At 40.1% G+C, this 17,500-nt stretch overlaps 1 protein-coding gene across 1 annotated transcript in view; it reads left to right on the top strand.

The window, feature by feature from the left end:
* The first annotated feature begins 3,962 nt into the window (after positions 1–3,962).
* The window catches only part of LOC123505996 (kin of IRRE-like protein 1), a 45,241-nt gene continuing 31,703 nt past the window's right edge, over positions 3,963–17,500 (top strand). The window contains 2 exon segments of the mRNA XM_045257804.1: positions 3,963–4,062; positions 4,065–4,111. Of these exon segments, the coding sequence (XP_045113739.1) occupies positions 3,963–4,062; positions 4,065–4,111 (147 nt within the window).

The following is a 17,500-nucleotide window of genomic DNA, read 5'->3' as shown; positions in this document are numbered from 1 at the left end:
CGTAGAAGGACAAAGGGGGAGAGAAAATAAAGAAGGAGGAATGCAAAAAGAAGATGGAAAAAAAAAGAAAAAGAAAAACAGATGGAGGGACAGAGATGGAGTAGGAGAAAAGAGCGAAAGTTAGGCGTTTGAAAGATAGAAGATTTGTACAAGTCACGAGAAGCGATGCCGCGAAGACCAGGGACTTTATATAAACAGAAAAAGAAATTCATGGACGAGAGAACACATTTATATAACGAACATAGGAACAGGAAGAATAGTGATGAGATAGACATTAGAGGTAAATTTATATGCACAAATAAATAAATAGATAGAAAGTTAGTTAGATAGATAGATACATAAATAGATAGATAGATAGTAAAATAAATAGATACTGTGAAAGATTTTATAAGACATGACAAAATTTCTTTTCTTCTGTATATTGTTTTGTATCTTCCTGAGAGAGAGAGAGAGAGAGAGAGAGAGAGAGAGAGAGAGAGAGAGAGAGAGAGAGATGGTACACACTTTCCCGCATCACGTCCTGAAATCCCAACTTTATTCTTTCTCTCTCTCTCTCTCTCTCTCTCTCTCTCTCTCTCTCTCTCTCTCTCTCTCTCTCTCTCTCTCTCTCTGCGTGTGTGTGTGTGTGTGTGTGTGTGTGTGTGTGTGTGTGTGTGTGTGTGTGTGTGTGTGTGTGTGTGTGTGTGGATCTTTCAATTCTCCTCGTACTTTTATTCAATTTCGGCTTTCACTCTTTATTCATCCATTTTGTTGTTCTTTATTCTTTTCTGTTTCTCATCTTTGGTCTGTTCATCTCTCTCTCTCTCTCTCTCTCTCTCTCTCTCTCTCTCTCTCTCTCTCTCTCTCTCTCAACAAAAACGGGCGTCCAGGAAGGGAAATGTTTCAGGCTTCACTTGACCAAAATCCTCGCTCGAGAAACTACAAATATATATAAAGAGGATATAAATGTAGAAAAAGACACCAGTAACAACCGTACGTCTCTCTTATAGCACAAGATAAAAGAATAAAAAAGAAAGCAGCTCGAGATTCAGAAAAAAAAAAAAAGAAAAGTAGAGAAGTGGTTCAAATATAGAAAAAAAATTAAAGAACCATAAAGAAAAAGAAGATAAAAAGAAGAAAAAAAAAACAGAATAACAAGTAGACTAGGGACGTGGCGGGCTGGTTGCGGCGGCGGTGGCGGCGGCGGCGACAGGGGGACGAGGGACGAGGAGGCGGCGGCGGAGGCGGATGCAAAAATAAAAATCAGAAACACACTTGTCATTTTATGGATTGGGGAAGGCTCGAGGTGCAGACCGGAAAATAGAAAAGTAGTAGAAACACCAACGTGCCAGAAACACTACCCAGCCTGAAGGGAGGGACAGAGGGGCGGAAGGGAAGGGAAATAAGGGAGGGAAGGCAGGAGACACCGGTGCGGAAAAGTAAAGGGACGGTTTCAGGTTGGCTTTGGGTGTTACGGGCCGCTGGGAAGTAAGATCCGTCATGCGTCACCTGCAGTCGTGTTCTCTACCAATAAGCGGATTCCGACGCGCCGTAAAACGAATATAACGCCCCTGATCCTGAAATGATGCTTCGAATGGCTGGTGCGAGCGGTTAAATGGAGCTTCAAGTCATCTGTTTGGGCTCCGAAAAGAGGGGAAGCTCTGAAAACGTCTATTGGAAGTTGGAATTAGGTATTAGATGGTTCTGGGAAGGGATGAGTGAGTGTAGCCAGTGTTGCCAGGAGGAAAACACATGGTATTGCTATACACAAGAAAATATACACCAGATCAGGAAGGTGTAATTAAAGGCAACACCGTTCATTTGTGTAGGTAAGAGGGGGAAATAAAATCTCTCTCTCTCTCTCTCTCTCTGGCATAATTATACAAATTGATGGCAGCAATTTTCAAATCCTCAGGCCAATGTTGGAAAACTGTATTCTTTCCTGTACCAATTCCATTAATTGTTGAAAACAGACGAGTGAAACAGAACAGCGAAACACGTCAATGAAATTAAAAACAAATGTGCTACAGAAAAGAACAGAACGAAAAGCAATGATTGATAACATAATAAACATCAGAAACAAACATAAACAATAATACTAGTAAGAATAAAAAAAAATAATCATGCTTATAATAACAAATGAGGAAGTTCAGCGGAGAGGGGCAGCGAGGGAAGGATCCGAGGGGAGAAAATTTAGGGGGTGAAGAGAAAGGGTAAAAGAGAAGGGGACAGGAACTGGGAATTACAGTAGAAAGGGAGCGAAGGAACGGGTGAACAAGATGAAAAAAAATGGGATAAAAGGAAAACTAAATGTAAAATTGGGAGAGAAAGTGAAAAGCGAATTGTAAAAAAAGGTGTGAAAGAAGATAAACCGGAGGAAAATTGAAGATAAGGTGAAATGAATAGGCAAAATAGTGGGAATTGTATGAGGAGAAGGGGAAAAGGGAGAGAGGAGAGGAGGAAGGGACAAGCAGGCAGGGGAAACATTAAGAACAGTGTAAAGAAAATGTTTCCATGAATTCAACTTTTAATTTGATTTGCATTTTACTCACATTTTGTTGACTTGAGAAAAGCAGAAACATCTGTCGGTGAAAAGCAACGATTTCTGAAAACACAAAATAAAAAAAGACTGAGAAAACTATGTAAAATTAAACCTTTTCCTCTTGCTTTTTCTTTTTTTTCCTCTTCTTCAAACTAAACACTTTAAAAAAAAAAATAAAAAAATTCAGAGCTGCGAGAGACAGGAAGTTATTACACAATCCATTGCTCAGTCATTACCACAATGGAAAACCGTAAATGTTTTGACGCGAACACACACACACACACACACACACACACACACACACACACGCACACACACACACACACACACACACACACACACACACACACACACACACACACACACACACACACACACACACACACACACACTAAGTACCATGTCATGTCAAGTCACCTCACACATCATAACTTGAGAGAGAGAGAGAGAGAGAGAGAGAGAGAGAGAGAGAGAGAGAGAGAGAGAGAGAGAGAGAGAGAGAGAGAGAGAGAGAGAGAGAGAGAATTCTATCAATATCAAAAATGTCATACACTCTGACACACCAATATCTCGCCCTGATCTGTCTATCTGCCTGTCTGTCTATCTATCTGTCTGTCTCCACATGAATGCCCCTTCACTCTTAGAAGCGAATCAACTGTTGTTCCTCATGTACCAAAATCGTATATTGCAATCATGGGGGATAAATGTTGAGTGTGCATCTATTTCACCAACAATAAATATCAAATTCAGGTGAAAGTGCAACCCGGGGGTCAGTTAATTAACAAGTGCAGGTGTGTACAGGTTGAGTGACACCATATATTGTGGGTCCAATTGCCTGTGACTGCTTCCCTGTCTGTCTGTCTAATATCCTGTCCGTCTCTGTGTGGGGTTTTGCACCAGTGTTTTGTGGTGTTTTGTGGTGTTTTTTTTTCTCTGTCATGCCGACTACTGTTTTTCCTGTATTTAGTTTTTTTTTTTATCTCTCTTTCTTTCTTTCTTTTCTCCTGTCTTTCATCCTTTCGATACCTGAGTGTTTTTTTTTTCTCTATCTGTCTGTCTGTCTGTCTGTCTGCTTCTCTCTCTCTCTCTCTCTCTCTCTCTCTCTCTCTCTCTCTCTCTCTCTCTCTCTCTCTCTCTCTGTGTGTGTGTGTGTGTGTGTGTGTGTGTGTGTGTGTGTGTGTGTGTGTGTGTGTGCGCGCGCTCGCGTTCTACAAGATGCATGAACCTGTTTGTCTGTGTCAATCTTTGCTTCTCTTTCTTCTTTCCGCTGAGCTCTCTCTCTCTCTCTCTCTCTCTCTCTCTCTCTCTCTCTCTCTCTCTCTCTCGACCCATCTAACAGTCCGACACAACTGAATTTCCACCATTGAAACAACCAACACACACACACACACACACACACACACACACACACACACACAGCCTTCCCTAACGCACCCTCTCTATGCCTACAGGTGCGGCCCACAGAACCGTGCAGGCTGACCAGCTGTGTCCCACCTGTCCTTACTTCCTGCCCACTCCCACGGACGTTACTACACCTGTTGGAATCCTGCTAACCTCACCTGCGGCGTAAGGCAACTCGGAGACAAAAAGGTGAGCGAGGGATGGAGTGTTTGTTCATTACTCAGGAGAGAAAGTAGGACAGGAAGGGAGAGGAAGGTAAGAGTGTAAATATCAGCTTAATAGACAAAATGGGGTTAAAGAGAGAATATGAGACAACTACAGTATTTAAAGAAGAAGAGGAAAGGAGAGGAAGGTAAGATGGTAAAAGTCAAGTTAATAGGTATACTAGTCAATGAAATGGGGAAAAGCAGAAGAAATTGGTGAAATATTCGAAATTAAAGAAGGAAAGAAGAAGAAGGGAGAGAATGGTAAGAGATAAAGATCGATTTAAGAGGCACAATAGTTAATGAAATGGGGAAAAAAGAGAGGAAAGGGGTAAAGGATAGTGAGGAGAGAGAGAGAGAGAGAGAGAGAGAGAGAGAGAGAGAGAGAGAGAGAGAGAGAGAGAGAGAGAAAGACGGAGAATAGCAATATATAGAGAGGAGGAAAACTGAGGCAAAAAATACCAAGGGGAGAAAGAAAACGACAGAGAGGCCATCGAGGGAACATACGAACTTGTGAATAGCAGGTAAGAGGAAACCTGTTGGCTTATTAACGAGGTTACCTGCTTGAGGGGCACCTGGCTAGCCCTCACCGACCCTCCTTACCTGAGCGAAGGCTGGAGAAAGAGGATTGGAAAAGCGGAAAGACAAGACGAATATAAGGAAAGAGTAACAGGGAAGAAAGGAGTGAAAGAGCACGGAAATGAGTTAGGGAATAAAAACAATGCATAGGAGAGCAAGAGAAAATGAGATAAATAAAGATGAGATGGAAGGTAAGAAAGAAAACGGAGAAGGGAAGAAAGGAATGAAATGAATAAAGAAAACGAGTTAGGATAAGAAAATTATGCACAGGGAAAACAAGAAAACAAAGGAGGAATGGAAAGGGGGAGCTAAGATGATAATGCAAAGGAAAATAAGGAAAAAAAGAGGAAAAATTAGTAAGATTATATGATTAACGAAAAAATGCAAAGGGAAAACAAGAAACCAAAAGAAAAATGGAGAAAGGAGCTAAGATGATGATACAAGGAAAAAGAAAAGAAGAAGGATAGGAATAAGAAAATTAAATGAGAAAATGGAATATAATGAAATAGGAAAAATAACAGAGAAATTAGAGGAAGAGGAAGAATGAAGTAGATGGGGATAATGATAATGAAGCAAAAATGAAATGAAAATAGAGATAAGAACATAAAAACAAAAAACAAATAAAAAAAGCCAAGAGGAAGAGGGAGGAAAGAGAAGGTAAAACAGAATGTGAGAGAAAACACAGTAACAAAAGGAGAAGGAGAGGGAGAAAGAGAGAGAAGACAATAAAACAACTGTCGTAAAGTTAACAAGAAAGAAAAATAGCAAAGATGAAACAAAAGATAAAATAAAGGCAAACCAAAATAAGAAACACACAAGACAAGATGGGAAGGTTAAAAGATCACTGACGGGAAAGTAAAAGTTAGTTCTTGCAGAGAGACGAGACAAGACAAGACGAGACGAGACGAGACGAGACGAGATGAGACGAGACGAGAGTGACTGTCATTCCTTTCACCTATCTTTAATATTATCCTCGTCCTCTCTTTGTCCTTTCTTTCTAAACGCCATTTTTTTTTCTGTCTGGCATACTTTCATCATTAAAGGCGCACCGAAAGACACGCAGCTTTCGTGCTATTCATCCTCATTTCGTTGTTTTTCTTCTTAAATGCAGAGGACATTCACAAGGAAGCATTAAAATAATACAGAATAAAGAGTCTTAAATTATTCTGTCTTTGTTTCTATGTATATAAGTCGGTTGGTCTCTCTCTCTCTCTCTCTCTCTCTCTCTCTCTCTCTCTCTCTCTCTCTCTCTCTCCAGCTTGGTATTTTCACTGTCCCTTTGTCTCTGTTTCCTTGTCAGTGAGATACTGATAAAAATAGACATGAAAGCAGAATAAAAGAATAACAATAAAAATACTGCTAAATAAAAGAAAGAAAATAAACGAACTAAATGACATAAAGTAAGGAATAGAGCGATTAAGTAAGATATATAAAAAAAATCAGACCTAGGACAACCAAATCAGGAAATAAAAAAAAAGAAATTATGGATAAGAGGAAATAAATAAATCTACACGTTCCCCCCCAAAAAAAAAAAAAAAAAAAGCACACGAAAAAAAAAAACTTAAGACAAGACAGAGAAAGTTGAACAAGATGAAAACATGGTAAAAAAAAAAAACACACACACACAACAGAACAAGAAGACGAGAAAATGTGAAAAAAACCAAAAAAATAATAAAAAATGCAAGAAATATGATGCAACAAAACATGAGTCAAAAAATGACATTAGAAAACATAATTAAAAAACAAAGAAAATCGAAAAGAGAAATAGAAGAAATAATCAAGAAATTTTCACAAAACTAAATACATAAAACGGAGAAAGCGAGAACGAGAACGAGAGCGAGAGAGAGAGAGAGAGAGAGAGAGAGAGAGAGAGAGAGAGAGAGAGAGAGAGAGAGACGTGGGGGGACACCGACAGACAGAAAGAGAAAGTTAAAATCTGCAAAATATTAAATAAAGGCAACAGAGCGTGAAAAAGGAAAGACCGGAAGGAAGATAATAAATGGTGGGCGAAAAATGTTAAATGATGCAGGAGGAGGAGGAGGAGGAGGAGGAGGAGGAGGAGGAGGAGGTGGAGGAGGAGGAGGAGGAGGAGGAGGAGGAGGAGGAGGAGGAGGAGGAGGAGGAGGGGGAGGAGGAGGAGGAGGAGAGAAGAGAGTTGTAGTATAGATTAAACTTAAACCAACTTCGAAAGATAACTTTGAATATAATAACAGCTACAGAGAGAGAGAGAGAGAGAGAGAGAGAGAGAGAGAGAGAGAGAGAGAGAGAGAGAGAGAGAGAGAGAGAGAGAGAGAGAGAGAGAGAGAGAGAGAGAGAGAGAGAGAGGCAGAACAATGAAGCACAATTCAAGAAAACCATGAAATAAAGAGTTGAGAAGACAAAGAAACGAATTAAAGGAAAAAAAAATGCTATATTCAGAGAGAGAGAGAGAGAGAGAGAGAGAGAGAGAGAGAGAGAGAGAGAATAAATTGAAACATGAAAAAGCAAGACTTCACCACACAAAGAAAATGTCAAAGAGTATAAAGAGAGAAAGAGAAATGACGATAAAAGAAAAGAAAAGAAAAACAGAAAGAAAACCTGGAGAATTATTGACCATGGATTTAGCGTCTCTCCTGCGGTCGTAAGAATGGGCGTGGCGAGGGAAAGTTGGGACAAGCTGGGAGGACTCAAAGTGGTAGGATGTTAAGGAGGAGAGAGAGAGAGAGAGAGATAGGGGAGGCAGAGTAGGAAAAAAAAAAAAAAAAGAAAGGTTTGGAACTAATTCAATAAAGCCACACAAATGTCTTCTCCTTTTAGAATCTCAAGAATAAAAAAGGGGAAGGTTTTTTTTTTTTTTCTCTTATATAAGTAAAGGTAAAGGGTTCCATACAGTGTGTTTCCCTGTGTGTTAGAGTCAACTGTGTGTTAATTTGTTATACTATCTTGTACAATTTACTCCTCTATTTCACTATCCACGAATCTCTCTCTCTCTCTCTCTCTCTCTCTCTCTCTCTCTCTCTCTCTCTTTCATTTACACGGCTACTCATATAATCAAACGAATGTAAAGGTCCATAGAAGAGCATTTTATCGCTCAATGGACACAACTTCATGCAAATGTGAAATCACGCAATGTATATGTATATAAATCTGAGACCAGTAAACAATTCCTCTCTCTCTCTCTCTCTCTCTCTCTGTCTCTCTCTCTCTTAATCTATCTGCGTATGAACCGCTCTCCAGGCCAGACGAATAGAGTAGTGCTATTGAAACACAATGTGGGAGAGAGAGCGAATGATGCAATTACTGTAAATGTGTGTGTGTGTGTGTGTGTGTGTGTGTGTGTGTGTGTGTGTGTGTGTGTGTGTGTGTGTGTGTGTGTGTGTGTGTGTAGCTTTTCTAATAACACTAAACACTGCAATGACCCAGGCTGCAACATAAATTTTTGCTCAACAGGTAAATCTTTAATTGCACAGCTAAACGTGTGTGTGTGTGTGTGTGTGTGTGTGTGTGTGTGTGTGTGTGTGTGTGTGTGTGTGTGTGTGTGTGTGTATACAAGCTGCTGTGCTTCCGGCAACACACACACACACACACACACACACACACACACACACACGATAAATGCCTGAGGTCTATACCGATTTGCAGATTATTATTCTCGTTACGAATACCCTTGCAGCTGAATTAACAATGAGAGAGAGAGAGAGAGAGAGAGAGAGAGAGAGAGAGAGAGAGAGAGAGAGAGAGAGAGAGAGAGAGAGAGAGAGAGAGAGAGAGAGAGAGAGAGAGAGAGAGAGAGAGAGAGAGAGAGAGAATTATATACATTGAAAAAACATATTATTTCTTTACCTACTCCACTTACCGTTGTGTTAATGATGTGTTAATGTACAATATATAATCCTTTTCTGTTATTGAGAAGGCATCAGACAGGTGACAGGTGAGGGGAGGGCAGGTGAGCAGTGAATGGGTAAACATATTATGGGGGTTGATTAAGGGGTGACGCAGAGTTATTGCTTCATCAACGAGGGCGAGGTGATGGGTGGTGATGGTTAGGAGAGCTCTTATCAGTTTTGCGTTTTAAGGGAAGTAGAATACACTATCAGTTAGTGGTGAAGGAGTAATGGGCTCTATATGCGAGCGTTACGTGGCTGTGAAATAATGGGAGCACGAGAGAGCAGACTGTGACTTTATCAGCTGGTATGGATGGGAGTGTGGATGGAGGGATGGGAAGAATGTGAGGTTGGAATATTTGGTTTATTTTTTCGTGGTGATGTTATGAGTAAATGTTGAACCGTGTTGTGATTGTGTGGTGTGGATAAAAGTGTGATTAGGGAGGTCGTCCTTTATTTGATGTTGTTGTTGTGGTAGTGGTGGTGATGGTGGTGGTGGTGGTGGTGGTTGTGGTTGTGAGATGGTAGTGGTGAAGAAATATATGTTTCTATATAAGTGAAGCGAACAGCAGGAATAAAAAAAAAAAAAAACTGTCCTGTGAAATTATTAAACTGGAAGCTGGACAGATGATGAGAAATTCAATACCTTTATCAATTTCTAGAATGTTTTAGAGAAAATAAAGACAGGTAAAAGGCAGCAGATACATTTTGAATATGTGAAAGTAAAAAAAGACACACAAAAAAAACACAACGAGAACAGAAATTACAGAACCCAATCACTTTATGAATTACTGGGAAATTTTATACACGCTAAAGATACGTAAAAGCCAGTATGTATATATGACGTAAGTAATATGAACTTTAAATAAAAATATAAAAACTGTTGATTTGTGGAGTTACTAAATAGGATGGTGATGGAATTGAATAGTTTTATCAATTACTGGAAAATGTTATGGATGCTGAGGACAGATAAAGGTTAGAATAAATGTGGAATGCAATCTAATATACTGGTGTATGGAGGAAGCCCAATTCAGAGAGTGACTGACTGACTGAATGACAGATTAATGTGTTGATTGTTATGATTGTTATGACTGTTCTTTGTTTGCATTCAGTGCGCTGTAAAATGTGTTTGCATGAATACATACCTAGACAGACAGAGAGAGAGAGAGAGAGAGAGAGAGAGAGAGAGAGAGAGAGAGAGAGAGAGAGAGAGAGAGAGAGAGATAGGGGAGGCAGAGTAGGAAAAAAAAAAAAAAAAAGAAAGGTTTGGAACTAATTCAATAAAGCCACACAAATGTCTTCTTCTCCTTTTAGAATCTCAAGAATAAAAAAGGGGAAGGTTTTTTTTTTTTTTTCTCTTATATAAGTAAAGGTAAAGGGTTCCATACAGTGTGTTTCCCTGTGTGTTAGAGTCAACTGTGTGTTAATCTGTTATACTATCTTGTACAATTTACTCCTCTATTTGACTATCCACGAATCTCTCTCTCTCTCTCTCTCTCTCTCTTTCATTTACACGGCTACTCATATAATCAAACGAGTGTAAAGGTCCATAGAAGAGCATTTTATCGCTCAATGGACACAACTTCATGCAAATGTGAAATCACGCAATGTATATGTATATAAATCTGAGACCAGTAAACAATTCCTCTCTCTCTCTCTCTCTCTCTCTCTCTCTCTCTCTCTCTCTCTCTCTCTCTCTTAATCTATCTGCGTATGAACCGCTCTCCAGGCCAGACGAATAGAGTAGTGCTATTGAAACACAATGTGGGAGAGAGAGCGAATGATGCAATTACTGTAAATGTGTGTGTGTGTGTGTGTGTGTGTGTGTGTGTGTGTGTGTGTGTGTGTGTGTGTGTGTGTGTGTGTGTGTGTGAGTGTGTAGCTTTTCTAATAACACTAAACACTGCAATGACCCAGGCTGCAACATAAATTTTTGCTCAACAGGTAAATCTTTAATTGCACACATGTGTGTGTGTGTGTGTGTGTGTGTGTGTGTGTGTGTGTGTGTGTGTGTGTGTGTGTGCTGCTGTGCTGTGGCAACACACACACACACACACACACACACACACACACACACACACACACACACACACACACACACACACACACACACACACACACACGATAAATGCCTGAGGTCTATACCGATTTGCAGATTATTATTCTCGTTACGAATACCCTTGCAGCTGAATTAACAATGAGAGAGAGAGAGAGAGAGAGAGAGAGAGAGAGAGAGAGAGAGAGAGAGAGAGAGAGAGAGAGAGAGAGAGAGAGAGAATTATATACATTGAAAAAACATATTATTTCTTTACCTACTCCACTTACCGTTGTGTTAATGATGTGTTAATGTACAATATATAATCCCTTTCTGTTATTGAGAAGGCATCAGACAGGTGACAGGTGAGGGGAGGGCAGGTGAACAGTGAATGGGTAAACATATTATGGGGGTTGATTAAGGGGTGACGCAGAGTTATTGCTTCATCAACGAGGGCGAGGTGATGGGTGGTGATGGTTAGGAGAGCTCTTATCAGTTTTGCGTTTTAAGGGAAGTAGAATACACTATCAGTTAGTGGTGAAGGAGTAATGGGCTCTATATGCGAGCGTTACGTGGCTGTGAAATAATGGGAGCACGAGAGAGCAGACTGTGACTTTATCAGCTGGTATGGATGGGAGTGTGGATGGAGGGATGGGAAGAATGTGAGGTTGGAATATTTGGTTTATTTTTTCGTGGTGATGTTATGAGTAAATGTTGAACCGTGTTGTGATTGTGTGGTGTGGATAAAAGTGTGATTAGGGAGGTCGTCCTTTATTTGATGTTGTTGTTGTGGTAGTGGTGGTGATGGTGGTGGTGGTGGTGGTTGTGGTTGTGAGATGGTAGTGGTGAAGAAATATATGTTTCTATATAAGTGAAGCGAACAGCAGGAATAAAAAAAAAAAAAAAACTGTCCTGTGAAATTATTAAACTGGAAGCTGGACAGATGATGAGAAATTCAATACCTTTATCAATTCCTAGAATGTTTTAGAGAAAATAAAGACAGGTAAAAGGCAGCAGATACATTTTGAATATGTGAAAGTAAAAAAAGACACAAAAAAAAAACACACACAACGAGAACAGAAATTACAGAACCCAATCACTTTATGAATTACTGGGAAATTTTATACACGCTAAAGATACGTAAAAGCCAGTATGTATATATGACGTAAGTAATATGAACTTTAAATAAAAAAAAAAACTGTTGATTTGTGAAGTTACTAAATACGAAGCCAGATGGATGGTGATGGAATTGAATAGTTTTTATCAATTACTAGAAAATGTTATGGATGCTGAGGACAGATAAAGGTTAGAATAAATGTGGAATGCAATCTAATATACTGGTGTATGGAGGAAGCCCAATTCAGAGAGTGGCTGACTGACTGAATGACAGATTAATGTGTTGATTGTTATGATTGTTATGACTGTTCTTTGTTTGCATTCAGTGCGCTGTAAAATGTGTTTGCATGAATACATACCTAGAGAGAGAGAGAGAGAGAGAGAGAGAGAGAGAGAGAGAGAGAGAGAGAGAGAGAGAGAGAGAGAGAGAGAGAGAGAGAGAGAGAGAGAGAGAGAGAGAGAGAGAGAGAGAGAGAGAGAGAGAGAGAGAGAGAGAGAGAGAGAGGAGGGTATATTTCATTCCATCTAAGCTACTGAACATCTAAAAAACACTGCACAATAAAATTAAATCTAAAAACCTCACAAAAATACGCAAAAAAGAGAAAAAAAAAATAAAAGAACTGACTGATTTCAACCACCCAAACAAAGAACATTAGATTTATTTTGTCTTCTCTAAGTTACACAAAATCTAAGACGCTGCCACACACACACACACACACACACACACACACACACACACACACACACACACACACAAAGCTAAAAAAAAAAAACCTAAAACGAACGATAAAAAAAAACCTCTAGGAACAAAAGGACAAACTGAATGAAGCACCAAAACAACAATTTATTTTCTTTTTAATTCCTTAATTTGCTTTTCCTAAGTCTTGATCGCCGTTTTCTCTTTTCTTGTATCTCGATCTTTTATTCCCTTTTCTTTTTTTTATTATTTTTCATTCTATTTAATTTATTTTTTCAGCATCTCACTGACAAGGAAACAGAGACAAAGGGACAGTGCAAAGGAAACAGAAGAAAATAGAGTAATAAACGTGACTGTGATGAATGAGTGACGAAAACAAGTGTTCCTCCTTTACCAGATCGATGTGAGAGCTTCGTCGCATAGTTAAATGAACTTTCGTGGATCTTATCAGGTAAATGGGAAGGTGGAGAGAGTGGACGATGGGGAGAAGGGAGTTGGGAGAGGGGAGGGAACGTACAACTAAGAGTGACAAAGAGGGAGCTGCATGACCTGTTAATGAGGGGAATGATAAGGGATTTGATCTCTTATCTGGGCCATGAAACACAAAATACGACTCTATGATACCGTGTGAGAGGAAGAGGAGGCGGTGGAGGAGGAGGAGGAGGAGGAAAAAAAAGAAGAGGAAAAAAAAGAGGTAAAAGGAGGAGAGTGCAAGGAGGAGGAGGAGGATTAGAGGTTGAGGAGAGAAATATAGATGAGTAACAATCATATTTAAGAGAAAATGAATAACAACAATAAGAAGAAATTAAAATAAACAGAAGAAAAAGCAATGACAGAAGAAGATTGAGAGAAAAAAAACAGGAATGAATTAAAGAAAAAAGTGAAATAAGATAGAGAGAGAGAAAGAAGCAGTGACGGAAGACTGAGAGATAAATAAAAATAAAAAAAGAAAGAAAGAAAGAAAAAAGAAAAGAAAGAAAGCATGGATAAAAAAAAAGTATAACAAGTGAAAAACAAAACAAAATATCAAACAACAAATGCATACAAGACAAGACGAAAAGAATAAAAGAAGCAAAATTGGAAACAACAAAAAAGGAAACAAAAACAAGGAAACAAGGTCAACAACACTACTTCTCTGGAAACACCTTCTGGTCGAGGGAGGGGGGGGGGAGGGGAAGAGGAGAGAAGAAGCAAGGGAAGAGGAAGAAGATGAGGAAGTAAAACCAACAGAAAAGGAGGAGGAGGAGGAGGAGGAGGAGGAGAAGGAGGAGGAAGAAGAGGAAGAGGAAGAGGAGGAAGAGGAGGAGGAGGAGGCGGCTGAGCAGAAGTTGAGGAAGTCAGACTGAACAAGAAGCCAGAAAAGAGGAGGGAAAGGAAGAGGAAGAGAAGAAAATGAAGGAAAAGGAACAGAAGGAAGAAGAAGAAGAAGAAGAGGACGATAAGGAAGAAAGAAAGGAAGGAAGGAAGGAAGGAAGGTAGGAAGAAAGGAAGGAAACGTAAAAAAGACGATAAAAATATGAATCAAAAAAGAAAAAGAAAGGCTAAAAAAGATGGAAGAAAAGGAAGGCGAGGAGGAAGAGGAGGAAGAAGGAAGAAAAGAAGGAAGAACGAGAACGTAAAAGAGGAAGAAACGAGGAATTATAAAAGTGAAAGAAAGGGAAAAAAACAAAATAGATAAGAGGGAGGAGGAGGAGGAGGAGGAGAAGAAGAAGGAGGAGTAAGAAGAAAGGAGGAGAGATGGAAGGAAGGAAATGTAGAAGAGAAAAAATGGAAGAATTAGAAAAGTAAAGAACAAAAAAACAAAATGGAACAGGAAGACGAGGAGGAAGAGGAAGAGAATGAAGATAAAGTAGTGGAAGAGATAAAAGATTGAAAAAAAAATCTCAAAGGAGGAGGAGGAGATGAAAGAAATCGAAGAAGAAAAAAAGGAGAAGCAGGAGGAAGAAAAAAAAATAACCAGCAGTAGGAGATAAAAAGGAAGAAGAAAAAACACCAAATGCAAAAAAACTGAAGAAAAACCCAAAAGAACACAAGCAACAGAATGCGGAAGAGGGGAAAGAAGAGAAGGAGGAAGAGGAAGAGGAAGAGGAGGAGGATGAGGAGGAGGTGGAAGAGGAAGAGGAGTAGGTGGCTGTGGTCAGAAGCGTAAAGTTTCAGAGAGCACTGGGGTTCTCTTCGGCTCTCTCCTCAAAAGCCCCATCGCTCCCAGCCCACCAAGGAATGAAAATCGCATTGGCTAAGACTGTGGAGGACTCGCGCGCCACTCCCCCGTCCCCCCTTGAGGATCAGACAGAGGGAGGGGGCGAAGAGACAGCGTGAGGGTATGGAGAGGAGCAAGGGAGGGAGACGGGAGAAAGGAGAGGAAGGGAGGGATAGTTTGAAGCGAGAACGGAGGAGGGAAGGAAGGAGAGGAGAGAAAAGAATGCGTGTGGGAGATTAAGAAGTGAGAGAAAGAAGGAGGTTTATAAAGAGGAGAAAAAATATGGAAAGAATAAAGGTTTCAAAGGGAAGGAGAGCAAAGGAGAGAGAAGAAAGAAAAGAGTGCAAGAGATGAAGAAGAGAAAGAAGAAGATTTAACAGGGAAGGAGAGCAAAGGAGAGAGAAGAAAGAAGAGAATGCAAGAGATGAAGGAGGGAAAGAAGGAAGGAGAAGGTTTAGAACTGAAGGGGTTACAGCGATGTCCAAGGGAGAGAAAGATGGAACAAGTTTGAGAAGGATATGGAAAGAGACAGCTGGATAAAGGTGAAAGGAAGAAATGACAGAAGGATAGAGAGGGAAAACGTGGAAAGACGGAGGTAGGAGATACAAAAGGAGGGACTGGAGAAGGGTACAGAGAAAATGCGGCTCAAGGAAGGGAGAAGAGAAGCGAAAAAAAGACGAAGGGCATACGAAAATAACGAAAAATCCCAAAACAAAAGAAAAAAAAACAGAAGAAAAACGAAAGGAAGAAAAAGGAGAAATAAAGAAAACTAAAAAAAGGAGAACACAAAAGAGAGAAAAAAAAAAGAACGAGGAAAAAATAATGACATTAGAATGAATAAAAATGTAATGGAGGCTAGAAGACGGAAAGAGGAAAAAGAGAAGGAAGGAAAGGAAGGAAGGAAGCAAGAATAGGAGAGCGGAGAGAAGAGGAGATTGAAGTACAAAGTAAATGGAGGAGTAAGAAGAGTAAGAGGAACAATAAACGGTTTACCTTTTCATCTACTAAGAGTCAGAAGGAAGAGTAAGAGGCTTTTATTCCTCTTCTGCTTTCTTGATGGAAGTGATTCAGGCTCCGAGATGCATATTTGGGAGAGGAGGGAGGAGGAGGAGGAGGAGGAGGAGGAGGAGGAGGAGGAGGAGGAGGAGGAGGAGGAGGAGGAGGAGGAGGAGGAGGAGCTGGCGTAAAGGGAAGAGGAAGCAAATGTGAAAGAGGAAAAAGAAGAGAAGAGGAAGAACAACTCGTGTAAGATATTTGTCGCAGGGGACAGAGAGAGAGAGAGAGAGAGAGAGAGAGAGAGAGAGAGAGAGAGAGAGAGAAAGTGAATACTGTGCACTCTTACGTGAAATTAAGCGGCTGGAAACACACACACACACACACACACACACACACACACACACACACACACACACACAGCAGAGCACATAAAGGTGAGAAAGGACAGGTGAGGAGCGCAACGAATGAGGAATGAAGGAGCGAAGCAGTGAGGTAAGCAAGATGTGAGTGGGTCGGCTATGAATGCACAACACGGGGAGAGAAAAGCGCTACTTGAATGCTCGTGAATGCGTGTGAAAGCCTTTGAGGAGACGCCTACACTTCTTTAACCTTCTCCTTAACTATCTCAGCGCTAAGGCTTCAGTTTCACTATACTCCGTGTGCAAAGTGAGGATTTAAATATATTCTGGATGGCAATTTTCGCAGTCAATAAGTTAAGAATGTATGGAATGGTAGTTCTCCAATAAAGTTATATGTTATTTTGTTTTGAATAATAATTGATGATTTTATGTAACGCTTAAGCAAAGACAGAAGAGAAGTGCTAAGACTGTCATTGAATTTTGAACGATATACGAATCATCAGGAGATTTTTGAGGTCTCTGAATGGTAAATATTTCCGTCTTCCAGCATCCAACTACATTTTTATTCATTCTAACGTCAATATTTTTTCCTCGCCGCCGTGGTACAGTGGAACCAACCGTGCTTTGGGATTCGAGGGGTCTCCAGGCGCACGGGTTCGAATCTTGTCCATGGTCCGAGTGTAGGTTGGGGTTCCTCACTCGGGGCAACGGTTTCCTAGCGGGTGGGCTTTAAGATAGGAGGTACCCAAAAAGTATCCCCTTTAGCCCAGAAATTCCCGTGAAAACCCCACATGGTATAAATAAAAGGTTAAGATTGCCACAGATGAATTTAGAAGTTCAACCCATTCACACCCACAAACAGACTCACCATTTATCACAATCACTTCCTGTTAGTCAATACAAAACTCCATGTAAAAAAAAAAAAAAAAAGATCTATATAAAAATCATGCATATATATTCCTTTGATTACGAAAAAAAATATAATTCCAAAGATCATAAAACCTTGTAGTGATGTCCAAAATAAAATGAAACTGATATATTGCTGAAAGGGTTAACATTTTAGCGAGCGGAGGGTTAGAGATATCAAAGCGAACAAGAGGGTTTAGGTAATAGGTTCATGCGGTGCTAAGAGGGTGATGCATGGCGGAGGCAGAAAAGTCCATTAAAGATTGGAGAGATGAAAGAGCATTGGGGAGCCAAGTCAAAGCTTATTCTCTCTTCCGCCAGCTATAATGATGAACTGGAGGAGGAGGAGGAGGAGGAGGAGGAGGAGGAGGAGAAGTTGGAGAAGGAGGAGCAGGAGGAGGAGGAAAAAGAGGAATAAAAAGGAATATTAAGGAATACAAAAGAGCTCCAAACAGCAACAGACGTTAATGTTTTTACCATGTTATTTGTGTAATTATTCTACTCTATTAATGAGAAAGGCAGGATAGCACAGAAGAAGGCTCCTCCCACACCCCATCCCACAAGCTGAAGGCAGTCGAAAAAATATTAGTTTTAGTGTCATCTGATCGGGCGCTTCCTCTATTA

This window comes from Portunus trituberculatus, chromosome 19 (assembly GCF_017591435.1).
Source record: "Portunus trituberculatus isolate SZX2019 chromosome 19, ASM1759143v1, whole genome shotgun sequence".
Lineage (NCBI taxonomy): Eukaryota > Metazoa > Arthropoda > Malacostraca > Decapoda > Portunidae > Portunus > Portunus trituberculatus.
This window is presented reverse-complemented; position numbering and strand designations above follow the sequence as displayed.